This window comes from Phymastichus coffea, unplaced genomic scaffold (assembly GCF_024137745.1).
Source record: "Phymastichus coffea isolate CEN01 unplaced genomic scaffold, Cenicafe_Pcof_1.1 PCOF00014, whole genome shotgun sequence".
Lineage (NCBI taxonomy): Eukaryota > Metazoa > Arthropoda > Insecta > Hymenoptera > Eulophidae > Phymastichus > Phymastichus coffea.
In genome coordinates, this window is record NW_026706825.1 from 6,309,026 (window position 1) to 6,323,602 (window position 14,577).

A 14,577-nucleotide genomic window follows, 5' to 3' on the forward strand; every position below is an offset into this window, starting at 1 on the left:
TGTTACATTAGCTCATTCCTTTTTACAGATCATTGTCATCAAAATGACGAAATTCTTCTAATGATGAATACTTTGCTTAAAAAACAAACCGATTTGGAAAACAATTTTAAGACAATATTTAGTTTGTTTAAGTGCGTTAAGAACGCTGTAATAAAAATTGAGTTTGCGCTAAAACAAATCATACATTTAATAATGGATAATTTAAAATTATTTCCTTCTGTAGAAAACGAAGAATGATTATGTTTGATTATTAAAATACATAAAATCAAAATATGTATTTTGTAAACTTTTCTTTACAAAGATAAATGCCCTAAAATTATTTTTGTATACTCATAACATTTTTGCAGTCTCTTAACTAAATAAAAAAAATATTTAAACTTGAAAAACATTGTTATAGTTTCTATTAATGACAAATTTTTTTTATATCATAATTTTATTAATAAAACAATAAGTTATATTATGCACTCAGATTTTCTAATCCTTAAGTCGCGTTGAATAAAGCGAATTTATTAACCATTTTCTTTGACCTGAACATAAAGGCACAAGGTTCGGGATCAAAAGCAAAATTTGTAAAATAAACTGTTATAGCTTATTTCATCGTTTTATAATGTTTTCGAAGGTAAAGCATTTGTATCGCTTATTATTACTCTAAAATTTTATGAATTTTCATAGAGACACATGTAGCTGTATTACGAAATTATTTGTAACAATATTTTTTTAGCATTACAATTTTTATTCGTTTCTGAAGCAAAGAAATATTTTTTATGAAAAAAAAAGAATCTTATTGGTCGCATATATTTGCAGATAGAATGTCAGACATAGAACCTAATACCAGTTCAATTTCTACTGAAATAAATAATATAGATGTGGATAACTCTGTTCTTACTCAACGAAATGTATTAACAGAAAATTCAGTTAATACAATTTAGACAATGTTTGAAGAAAAAGCAACTAGCGAAATGGAAGGTGTCAATGATTTACTTGTAGGAACGCAAAATTCTGAAAAAAATAACGAAAGTTGTCAAAATTGTAGTGATGATAATATTTCATACGAAGAAGTAGATGAAAATGAATCAGAATTCGATTCTGATTGCGATCAGCATATCTCAGATGATAATGAGCTTTTTACAGCAGACGAAGAATCATTCATCAAAGACAAAAGGATTATGTTTTCTGCGAGTAATTTAACAGTTTCTGATGTCGTACTTATGCTAAAAGGAATTACAATCAAATATGGTATGTCACGGGAGCAGACAATTGATTTAATAGATTTTATTAAATATTTGGCTGGACCTTAATTTAATACATGGAATTTTTCTCCATATAAGCTCGATAAATTTGTTGCGCCACCTAAAGATAATACCAAAAAACTTTACTTTTGTGAAGAGTGTTGCCAAACTTTGATAGAACTTCCAGTTTCAAAGACAAAAACTGTTTCCACAGAATGCTGTAACTGTAACAAAACATATACAATTACCAGTATAAGTGAAATTATTTTATATACTTTGATATCAAATATCAACTACAAATGCTACTTAATGAACAAAATATTCAACAACCAATGTTTGATTTTACTAAAAAAACATGCATGTCCAAAGATAATGTTATTAATGATATAACTGATTCAGAACTTTATAAAAAAAATTGTAATAGACCAAATACTATTTCTTTTAACTTAAGTCTTGATGGAGCTCAAGAAAAGTTCTAAGAAAGCTTTATGGCCAATGCAGATTCATCTTAACTGTTTTTTAGGCGAAACTCGTTTCAAAAATCCTGTTTTAGTGGGATTATATCAAACTGAAAAAGAACCTACTCCAAAATTTATGAATTTATTTTTGTCTGTATTAAAGAAACAATGCGATATACTAGTTGAGCAGGGCATACAACTTACTGATTACTGGACAAAAGAAGTTTTTACTTTGAAACTGGTTCCATTTTGTGCTTGTGTCGATACAGTTGCGAGGCCTTTGCTACAGAATAGAATTCAGTTTAATGGCATACTTTGGCTGTAGTTGGTGTTATCATCATGGACGTTATTACAGAAATGCGATGAAATTTCCAATACAAAAAGATGATCCAGAATTGAGAACCCACGAAAAACACATGAATCACGTATCGAACTTGATGTCATCTAGTCGACCGACAGAGTTTGGTGTGAAGGGTTACTCAATTCTTCTAGACTTTCCAAATTTCGATATTGTTTGGAACCTGCCACCCAACTATATGCATCAAACATTATTGGGTGTAACAAAACAATTGTTTCACGTTTGGAAAGCAATTTTGTCGTCAGTAGATCTTCAAAAAGTAAAAAAAAGAATGGCAAACATGAAGTTGACTCGTGATTTACAGCGTAATTTACGGTCGTTAGATTTTGTTCAGAAATACAAAGCTCTGGAATGAAAAATATGGCTTTTATTCGTAAGTGTACCCTGTTTACACGGAATTTTACCAGATGAAATGTTCCATTCCTATCTACGTTTAGTTCATTGTATTTATACGTATTTACAGGAATCTATAACTACGGATGAAATAAACAATTGTGAAATACAGATGTTGCAGTTTGTTGGGGAATCTTAAACCATACAGAAATAATGACTTTTAATTTACACGGACTGTAACGTTTGAGTATTTCTCGCGTTAATAAAAGTTCGGACTCTTTACAGTAAATTCGCAATAACGTTTCCGAAAAAAGCAAGAATTTGACACGCGCGCAATCTAAATGATCAAAAAAGAAATCTTTCGAGTGGAAAACCACGAGGCTTTCCAACTCGATGAGTTGTTTTCGAGATGCGATTGAGAGCAATTGCATCTATCGGGGAAAGGCCCGACAGCGCCGCAATTACTGTTCAATCCGATCTCTTAACAGCAAGTGTATTTCGGAAGGGAAGATCTCTAAGGCTGCTTTTTTCTCATGAGAGAAATAGTCTCATGAGTTGAGCTCTTAGAGATCGTTAAGGAAGGAGTTTAACAGGCTAACCACTGAAAAGAAATTCGTCTCAGGAAATAGCTGAGGCTTTATTTCAATAACAGTGTTCGCGCTGCTAAGCAAGGTAGGAAAGTGAGTCCTTTTGCCGCAGCGACGAGCGAATTTATACATGCGAAATGGGCTCCTTTCTACGCTTGGTAGCCCCTACAACGCTATTTTTGTTTTTGACGCAAATTTTATACACGTTTTATCGCAAAATGGCTCGAACGAATTTACAATTATGCGATTTAAAAAATTAATCTGGAAAAGATGAATTTTTTAGTATAAATTGCATCTCTAGGAAAAATCGCATCTTAAAGTTATAAGCTATACAATTTAATAATCAATTTACGCCATTTTTACAATAAAATTATAGAAAATTTTTACATGGAAAAATCGCTTGTGGTTAGAAGATTGTTAGCTATATAAAAAATGATTGATGTTGCTCTCCAATTTTGAATGATAATTAAAAAACAGATTTGCAATTTTCTTTTTTAGCGGTTTAAAAATCAGCAAATTAGTAACAATCACAATCATCAATTTTACAGATACTTGTGATCGATTTTCTATCTAACCGTGTCATTTTAATTGTTTAAAAAAATTATAAATTGTTTATTTATTGATAACTCAGTTAATAATGGGTTATCAAAGTGTCAAATTCTTGCTTTTCTGTTTTAATATATCGAGATTGTAATCGCATACTTGGAATAACAATATCGTTGTTTATAACAAAATAACTAACAATGTTAACTTGTAAATTAGATTTGACTAACAAATATCGATTTGGAAGTTAAATTAACATGACATTCAGGATCAGCACATCAAATTTAACTAAGAAATACTTTTGTTCGTTTAAAAAAGCTTATAATTAACGATTTTCTGTTGTAAACAATAAATTTTCCCACGGTCGTGACGTCACGCTCCTTATATGGTAATGTTTTCGCAGAGTTGCCCTAACACATTTGCATATACGTGTGAAAAGCGCCTACGCTCAATTACCGATTTTCTCTAATTGTCTCGAGTATGACGGGTTGCCGTTTTGCAGAGGAAAATCGGAGACAAATCAGACAGGACCGTTACAGGACACTTACACTATGCTGAAAGTATACGTAAGGTAGGACCGCTGTGGGCTAATTCGGCGTTTCCTTTTGAAAGTGCTATTGGAAAATTTTTAAATGAAATAAACGCTCTAAATGGGTCTATAAAACAAATTGCTTTTAAATGGTTGAGAAGATGTGCTTTTAAAAGTTATATTGAAAAAACTGAATGTTCATCACGAAAATCAATAGAGTACTGCAAGTCACTGTTTAATTCTAAAATACGTCTACAAAATTTTACCCGTTTGGATAATGTTATTCTAATAGGAATCGGCGTTGAAAACATGAAACTAAAAAATATGATAGAAAATGTTCTTCAGTGTAAAACTCATATTACCTGCTATGATAAATGCATTTACGAATCTTCCATTTATCATACAATTAAATATACACGAGTAACAAAAACGAATGACTCTGTAATCGAGAGTACGTGCGGGAAAATTGTTGAAGTGCATTACTTCATAAAAGTAGATAATGAATGTTATGGCTGCGGTTGTCAGTGGTTAACCAGGAAAAATGATTTTAATGGAACCGATGAACCTACTCTTAAGCACATTTTGAAAGTTATAGGAAAAAAATCAAATCAAATTATTTTTAAGATAGATAATATCAAATGCAAAGTTATTGTGATAAATAACACAATTAACGAGTACATATCATTCTTACCAAACAATTATGAATGTCATTAGGTATGTAATACTTATAACAATTAAAGTGTTAGTGAAAAACAAAATTGAATTGTAATTGAATGTTTCGCAAATATATGATAATAAATAACTACTCCATAGTCAACAAATTAATCAATTATTTATCATCTAAGTCAATCACGTATCAACTATTCACACGTAATTACATAGCACAAAAGCTATATAATTTCTGTAAAGGTCAATAGATAAATGATAAAAAAACATTAAATTACAAGTTAATTTTTAAACAGAATTTAAACAACATTCCCGTATATGTAAGGTTAAATGCAATATTGTACAATATAAAATTAAAGATCTACAATCTAACTTCTAAACGCATATTATAAAAGCATTGTACAATCTCTATTCTACCAATTTAATCAGGGTTATACAATACTCTATGATTTTAAAGAAATGTATTCTTGGTTAATGAGAAAACTCGTTTTGTACAAATTAAAACATGAAGCTCAATATAAAGGGCGCTACGTGCGTTCGTACACCGATAGAATCATTCATTTTTAAATTAATTTATTTACTTAAACAATTCCTTTTTTTGTTTAAGAGGTATTTGGAATGTTCTCTATCAATTCTTATTTTATGCTAATTCCATCCATAACGCATCCTCTTGCTCGATTTTTATTAGATCAGTTATGACGTTGTTAAAATAATTTTTTAGTATAATAATAATCCGTTTTTCAACAAAAGGCGAAAGTAGCAATGTTTCCCGCTGGTGGGTTTACTCCTAAAGGAAAAATTTTCTATTCTATTCTATATGTGGTGAATGGCGCCAGAGGTCTGTACGGCCATAGTAAAAATTTTCTCGCGAGGGTAGTAATTACCAGAGATACAAATTTACGTACGTCCCTTTGCATGTAGTATTTTATCTACTCTCAAATATAGCCACTTTTTGCAAAAAGCTGATCCAACATGTTTTTTACCTTTTTGCCTTAAGTTGATGTAGAAGAATGCTTATACGCACTGCAAAAAAATCAGTAGATGTACATAAATTTGTGCTTGTGGAAACATTTTTGGTTTCATTTTCACAATTTAAAACAACAAATTTCGATGAAGTATACAATAAAACATTTACGTAATAAAAAAATATGTTCTTCGTTCTATAATCTAAAAAAATTGTTAAATCATCAGCATAGCTTTTTTCCACTTTTTTCAACCGAGCGGGCACTCAACTTCCACAGAATTAGAAGAGACAAAGATCAGTTTAACATTTTTACAGTAGCATCGTAATTATATTCCCACTAATTCGTAGAAGTTTTTCGTTTTGATGCAATCTTTTCTTTTTATAAATGATTTAATGTTTGATGTTGGGTGTATTTCGTTTTGTCTCGAGAGTCGCGAGACGTATCGGAAAGTCCCAAAAGGAAAAACACAAACTAATATCAGAACAACTTTCAATAAAATTTAAAACTAACATTAGTAAAAATTGTCGTTGTACTATAAAATGTCACTAACTCTGTACAATATTACCTAACTATAATTTAAATTACTGCACACACTATATTTTAGCGCTTATAGACCCGGGTAACTCGACTAAACTTACACATCACTCTCGATACTTTATAACTCGTCCGCACGTTATCATTATATTTGCTAAAGTTAAATTATTGTTAATCTGAAATCTGTTTCAATTTTTAATTTTGTAACGCTTTTACATCAATTTTCCGTTTTTTTAAATCGGAACGTTCAGAAATGTCTTGTGAGTATCGAGACAAAACGGAATACACCCATTAACTACAAATGCTATTGACCTTTATTTGTTCAGACAGAAGTTGTCTCAAGGATCCTACGGATTCCGAATGCACTTGATAATTTTGTATACAATACAGCGATGACTTAAATTACTTAAAAATAATACTTTTTTAATTATTTCAGTACCAAAATATGCAGTATTCAGATCATCATTCTAATGAGACCTTACGTATAGAAAATAATGAAGATGTACAAAAAAAAATGTTTTAGAATTAAAAATGTCTTCTGATAAGGTTAAGAAAAATGAAAAAAATAAAAAGTCTTCCGATACTAAAAGTAATAAAAAAAGTAAAAAAAGAAAGCAGAAATCCGTAAATAATGATGTTCCAAAGAAGAAAAGTAAGTACATAAAATTCCAAATATAGATATTTTTGGCTTAGAGGAATAACGACTTAAATTCACTTTTCGCAATTTTGAGAAAATTGTATTATAATTCATTCATCGTTCAAATACGTTGGAAGGTGATATAAAATATAGTACAATGCTCATTTAGGTAGTTGTAGTAATTTCACCATGAAATGGTCACTTATAATATAGATACGCCAAGATTGGCCAATTTACAGTGAACTTTATGTATTCCGTCGATCTTGGAATTATCGTAGCACGGGGAGATCGTCTAGCGAAAGCTTTTGCGATAAATTTCATTATTTACAAGCTTTAAATGTCGGTAATAGAATTCGTTGTTCACTTTCAAAGTATATATTTTAATTTCAATTAATGTCTTATTATTGGTTAAGTGTAGTCTGTAAAATATCCATTTTTTAGTAGTAGTTATAATATCTTCTTGATATAAGAAAGTCATGACTGAAAGCATCCATCAAATATTAATCATTTTAATCAATCTCGATTTTAATGAGCAAGTGGCTAACGTCATTATGCCTCAGTGCCACCACTATGAATTCGTTCCAAGTCGACACTGCTATTTTAATTTCAGGAGCTAACACTACGATTTCAAACGTTTGTGATAATATTTCACTAAAAATTGATATTGCTACGTCAGCTGAAGATGAGACAACTATTTCACAACAGGTTTATACTGCTACTTCAGCACAAGTTGAAACTACTATTTTACCACACGTTGAAGCTGCTACGTCAACAAAAATTGACACTACCATTTCACCACTAGTTTATATTGCTACGTCACCACAAGTTGACACTACTATTGCACCACAAGTTCATGTTGCTACATCAGCAAAAGTTGATAATAGTATCACTTCTCCTGAAAATAGTATAAGTGTATTAAAGGAGAATCATTCAACGAATATAAGTATTTAAAAAATTAAGAGAACGCTTAACGGGATAGCGTACTAATACTATACTTTCCTTAATTTTCAAAAGAGGATATCCACAAGGTTTAAATAGATATAATTTCAATGCAAATTACAAAAAATTTAAAGGTTCATCCTTGTTGTTTCCTGCTTCTCCCAAAATAATTTTTATATACTAATAAAAGCTCTTGATCGAAAGTAGACTATAAAATATGATTTATACGTTTATTAAGGTTTTCAAATGCATCAACACCCTCCTTAGCGAGACAATTAATGTTTGTATATAGGTATGTATAATTATATATTAAATTTTTTTTATTGATTTGCAGATAATAGAAACTGAAAGTAACATCCAACATGATCGCGGATTATCTGACAAACAGAACGTGTCAACTTTAAACAACTCTACTACTATTATTGATAATTCTATCAATATTCCTAAAGATTGTAATAAAGAAAATAAGAAATTTCAAACGGAACCGAAAAAAACCGATTAGAAATCATGTAAAACTGTGGGAAATTTAAAAGATCAAAAACATAAAATAAAAGATAAAAAAAAGGACAAAAATGAATTAAAGACATTGAAAAACAAATTAAAAGTAGCAGAATCCAATTTGGCAGAAACTTTACAAACCATTGAATCATATCGAAATCTATCTATAAAAAAACAAAAAGAGTTACAGAAGTGGCAGGATCTTAATGCTCAGTTGCAAGCTAAAATATATGAAAAGGTAGATGAATATGGTAAATATTTCACATTTTATATAATTGTTGCTCCACTATCTTATATGATTTATGAAAGAATAATTTATTTTCCAATTAATAGCTAGTCGAGATATTAATTCGTTTGAACAGATTGCCAAAGGAGATGCTGATGTAGGGTACCTACGAAAGAGTGATAATATGGTAGGTTTATGTTTTCCTTTTTCAATATATAGACTAGCTTAATAAGTAATTGTTATAGCCTTCATTATATGATAGGAATGTATCGGAGCAATTTAGACATTTGCTATGTGAATGGAGACAGATTCCACCTAGACACTATATCGATTTCTGAGTCCTTTTTTTGCATGAATTTCCGCATCGGTTTTATGGCTAGATTTTATGTGGTTTTATGGCTAGATTTTATGCGCAGATCTACTCAAACAATCGCGAAAAATTACACTTTACCGTTGAATATTACGTAATTAAAAAATGCTATAATGAAAGTAAATTTTTCTATACATCATTACATCGTATTTTCTTTCAACTATCTATTTCACACAGTAAAATATGTTATTCCAACTTAATCAAATGAAATCTTATATTCACTTTGCTTTAAAAATGTTATCATTTTATCGTAAAAGACATTTTAATAAGTTGCTTTACATACTTTCTTTTATTGTTGGATACATTGCGGAAATAGCGTTTATATATCAAAAACTGACTATGATAATGCCAAGAACAAACTGTATACATACAGTAAAAAAAACAAAAAAGGCTCAGAATATTCTGGATTTGTACGCCATATAGCTGAAACTATCTTTGGCACTGAAACTTTGAAAAACAGCTCGGTTACTGGCAAACAATCTGGAAGGACTAAAGCTCCGGCAAAGCCAAAACTTGATCTCAAGTTGTTAGGAGCTGTTATAGGTAAATATCAAGTAAAATAAAATAAAAATTAACCTTTAGAAGTTCAGATTGATACATATTTATGTGGATCCTTCATGAATTTTGTATTATTCTCATGAAAATGGAGAACGTATATCAATGTAAATACAAATTACCCTAAGTAAATTTCGCAATTCGACTAATTTTTTTTTTTTTTAATTTAGATCCCTTATATTTCTTATTAATCATTTCAAAAATGTCTGTGTGTGGTGACTGTGCACGCGTGTGTAATATACGTATTATATCTTTATATTCTCTAACGTGTGATATATTATTGACCAACATTTATGTACATAATATATATTACAGATATTTTTAAATATTATTTGGCAATTGAAGTCCAATTGGATCCAGTAAGAGTCGCGCAAGAAGTTAAAGCTACAGGCGAGCATATCGCTAGTAAAATAGCCGATATAAATCGCAAAAGTAAAAAGAAAATTTGCGATCCAGAAGGAGCAAGCGATAATGTACTTGAGGAGGTAGAGGCACAAGTAACTGTCAATTTGGATAGTATAAATCAACCAGAATCAAGTTCAAAAAATGAGGAAGGTGAAGGCAGCGATACTGATGATGATGAAAACGACAATGATGATGATGATGATGATGGGGAAAACGGCAGTGATGATGAGGAGAATAGTGAAGACGAAATTGAATCTAATCATGATGAATAAAACTTAAGTATTATTTGTATTTACATAAGTAAGTTATGTACGTTTTCAAATTTTATTATATTATTTTATGACAGTAAGGATGTTTTATTTATAAATATAGAAGAAATCATCACCTTAAGACTCTTTACTTTTTACATTTTTTCTCTTCCTTATTTCACAATTGATTACGAAAAATAATTAATTTGTAATTAACGAATACTTCTATACTAATGAGTAAAAATGTAGGTAAGTTCATCATAAAACACCAATTCTACACGTTTCTTAAGGTCCATCAGAAGTTTCTGTAAAATCAAACTTCCTCTAATGAAACAATATCACGCATATACTCATTATTTCCATTGCGTAGAAAATAGGAGAAATCGCTGATCCTCCCGAAAAATATTAAACATTTAATGTTTTATTCTGATAAAAAGTGGAAAAATTGATAATTTGTTTTTCCGGAAAAGAGCAATATTACTCATAATCGTCAATCGGAACTATCTCAATCCTTCTCATGGAACAAAATCATGTATATACTCATTATTTCCATTTCGTAAAAAATCAGAAAACTCGCTGATTCCCAAAAAAATTAAGCAAATAAACCTTATAAATTCATACTAAGAATATCGAATATTTAATGTTTTATTCTGATAAAAATTGATAAAATTAATAATTTGTTTATCCGAAAAAGAGCAATATTACTAATAACAAGGGTAATCAAAATTATCTGTAATATCTCAAGAAAATCATGTATATTCCCATTATTTCCATTTCGTAAACAATAAGAAAACCCACTGATTCCCAAAAAAAATCAAGCAAATAAATCTTATAAATTCATACTAAAAATATCGAATATATAATGTTTTATTCTGATAGAAACTGGTGAAATTAAACTCTTGCTTTCCAGAAAAGAGCAATATTACTAATAACAAGAGCAATCAAAAGTGTCTGTATATATACTCATTATTTCTATTAAATAGGCACCAGAAAATGACATATGGGATCTAATATTAGTGAATCCTTTTTAAATGTTCTATACTAATGAAAACTAATACAAATTAAATGTGCAATTCCAAAGCAATTAATATTATTATATTATTGTAAGTTTGATAAATGAAAAAACCATTAATATTTAATACGCTTGTTCTTATAAATACATATAAAATGAGATAGTTATTTTTAGTCATTTGATAAATCTACTGAATACTGATAAGAATTCTTATTTATTTTACGTTTTAAAAATCATATTGGTTTTATATGATAACTTACTATATTATTTTTTTGTTACAAAATATGTAGGCATTAATTTTTATACTTCATTAGCAGATCGAAATGTATACTGATAAAAAAAGTATGGTACGCAGCGCATACGATCCAATGAATATATATATTTCTTTGTATTTCATATGTTTTTGCTGGTGCAAAAACTCAAAATATCTGATTTTATATTTTTTTTATTGGATTTTATTCTGTACTTTCAACTAGGGAGGAGCTGAACAAGATCACAAAAATTGATTTTTTTAAGTGCTTCGAGGATTGGAAAAAACGTTTGCACAAGTGTATTATATCCTAGGAGGATTACTTTGAAGGAGATAAAATAGATATTCATGAATAAATAAATAATTTTTGAAAACATACAAAATCCGCGAAACTTTTTGAACAGACCTCGTACTTTTTATTTCACGAAAGAAAGGAAATGTTCAAATTGGAATACACTTTATTGAATACGCTGAACTGTAACTGATTGAGTTTTGAAATTCATTAAATTAACACGCGAATAGTTCAAAAAACATTTAGGTTAATATTACGTTATTTTGAGGTTCAAGAATGCTAACGTTTAGCAAACTAAATATAAATTATGAAATTCATCAGATATTTGTGTGTTAAAGTATTTTCTTTTCACTGTTAGCAATTTTACTGGACATGTCTAGGAAATTTTTGGTGGTACTAAAGTACTAGTAAAAGGGAAGGAAACAGATCTTTTCAAGTGCATAATTTCTAATGGGTCGAAGAAACTTACTGTTCTAATATGGAATGTTGAACAGATAAATCAATTATTCATTAAGTTTCAACTTGATAAGGTATGTATTATATCAGATAAGATCAATCATTCGTTGAAAATGATAAGTATACATTTTCAGATTCTACATATAGATGGATACGAAGGACAACTAGTTACAATTGCATTTTTTATAATTCGTATAATAATTGATTATTTATTATATTATTGTGAAATTTGAAGTAATAAAACGTTGTTAGCAAGCATTTGAACAATTATTTGTAAACATCAAGCTTAAAAAATTCTATAAAATATATAATTTTAGAAATTGTAGTGTAGATTACTTAAAATAAAATACATCGGTATTAAACAATAAAATATTTATTAACATGAATAAATTCAATGTATAGGTTATTATAATAACCTTTAATATTTTGCATAAATTGAGTCGATTAATCAAGGTCACTCATACTTACATCATGATCGACACTAGCTATAAAATTAGGTATGTTTACGGACTTTTCTGTTTGTTTTGATGATAATTTGTCTCTGTCTGACTTGAAGTTGCATCTTTTTTTTACTCAATGAATCACTTATATTTGTAGGAGGTATTATTGTAGACTGGCATCTTTAAAATTGAAGTTGTAACATTAAAAAACTTGAAGATAAAAAAATTTAGAAAATAATAATTTAAAATGAGCTGAAGCATACTTAATCAGTGTCATTCAAGTGTAGTGGTAATTTTAATTGTCTATTTTTGTTGTATTCGTGTTTTTAAGCAAATCAATTCTACATTTTTCAGCTTTATCCTCGCATTTCTTTTTTATCTGTTGTCTTTTTAGAAACAATTTTGCTTCTCTAGTATCGTCATTATCAGCTTTACAAAAAAAGAAAGAGATTAAATTTGTAAAAATAAATTGCATATAATAAATGTGTAGAATAAATTCTCTATGATAAAATTATAATCTATATAATGAATTCCATTTGATGAAACTATAATCTACATAATGAATCCTTTATAATAACAATGAAAAATTTAGAATTTTCAATATCACATAAAATATAATTACTTACTCATGTTTTCTCTTCTTTGTTATAAGCATACGAGGTGAAAACTGTGATCACTAGATTTTAACTAACACTATTTTAGAATCGAGTTTTTCGATTTTTCCTACGGAATTTGTTTGACATTATTTATTTCACTTCAATTTCCGATTTTTTCATTTATTTACAATACAAAAACGCAGTTGTACTAATGATATTGAACAAATTCCGCATTTTAATGGGTCTTTCAACATGCTACAGAATAATCAAAAGTTTGTTTATCAAATAAAACTCCATTACTACAGTAGTATTAAAACTCTGATATAAGGATTTTAGTAGTAGGCTTACAAACTGGCAATATACGAATTACAACACGATCTAAAAGTAAAAATATAAAATTGGAGCTGGGCTGATGAAAAAATACGACTTTGAAAAAAAGTTACGCATATATATTTCCAATACTTGGCCTCGCCGTTTCGTTATTTTTGGTGGCATATCATTTTGAAAAGCACACTTTTTTTTGTTTATTGAAAAGGTACGTTAATATGAAATCCAAGTTGTGATTTTTCAACTCCTCAAAAAATATGAATGGAATAGTAAAAAAAAATGAATGGCCCAAAATGGAGTGCCGATACTTTGAAAGTCAATCATAGCAAAAAATTTGATAGCACACAAATAGGAATATAATTACCTTAAATATCTTATGAAGAGGAAGATATCCTCAAATTTTTAAATTAATTTATAATTCTCTCAAAAAGTTATCTATCAGTTAAATATATAGCTTCAATATTCTCACAATTCTTATAAAGAATCATCTATACTAAATTCAAAAACAAAACTATTATACTGAAGTGATGAAATTTTTACATTACAACATATATTAAAATGTATTGTAAATTAAATTAAACGTAAATCTAAAGAACACTTTAGCTTTTGAAATATCATTTTTAAGCTAGAAACTCATTTCAAAGGTCTTATAATAGCTTAAGTCTATGTGAATATTAAAAATAACTTGCGTTGTGACCAATTTCGTTATTTTTAAGTTCATATCCCTATTTCTAATTCTCAAGGTGCATGAAAGTTGTATGCCAGGATGTTAGCTGTCTGGAAATTTTAGGGGATGAAATGAAACTGGAAGAGGAGAAAGTCAATGGGTTCAATATACCATTGAAACTTTTGAAATGCAGTGGAAATATTGTAAATAAGAGTCTAAATTCCAAGAAGATGCTAGAAAGCTTGCAGGAAGAACAAAAATAACCTTCATTCGCAGAGGATATTATAGTTTAAAAAAAAATCATTTTTCCTTCTTCCATTCAAATTTCTTTCTTAAATTCATTTTGCCTACTACTATTTTCTTTCTAAAATATCCATCATTTTTAGACAAGTTTGACCTGAAAAGAACATTCTTACAATAATTATTTTTTAATAGTTGATATTTCTGAATAAACTCA

General features: G+C 28.9%; 3 protein-coding genes across 7 annotated transcripts in view; 1 reads left to right on the forward strand and 2 right to left on the reverse strand.

Moving 5' to 3' along the window:
• LOC131674647 (uncharacterized) overlaps nucleotides 1-14,577 on the reverse strand; it is a 287,868-nt gene that overhangs the window by 211,250 nt on the left and 62,041 nt on the right. The window lies entirely within an intron of this gene.
• The window catches only part of LOC131673570 (protein-tyrosine sulfotransferase), a 150,698-nt gene that overhangs the window by 134,574 nt on the left and 1,547 nt on the right, over nucleotides 1-14,577 (reverse strand). The window lies entirely within an intron of this gene.
• LOC131674633 (nucleolar transcription factor 1-like) lies at nucleotides 9,218-10,104 on the forward strand. Its single transcript, XM_058953418.1, is given in 3 exon segments — nucleotides 9,218-9,242; nucleotides 9,245-9,415; nucleotides 9,743-10,104. Coding segments are annotated over 3 exon segments (558 nt in total).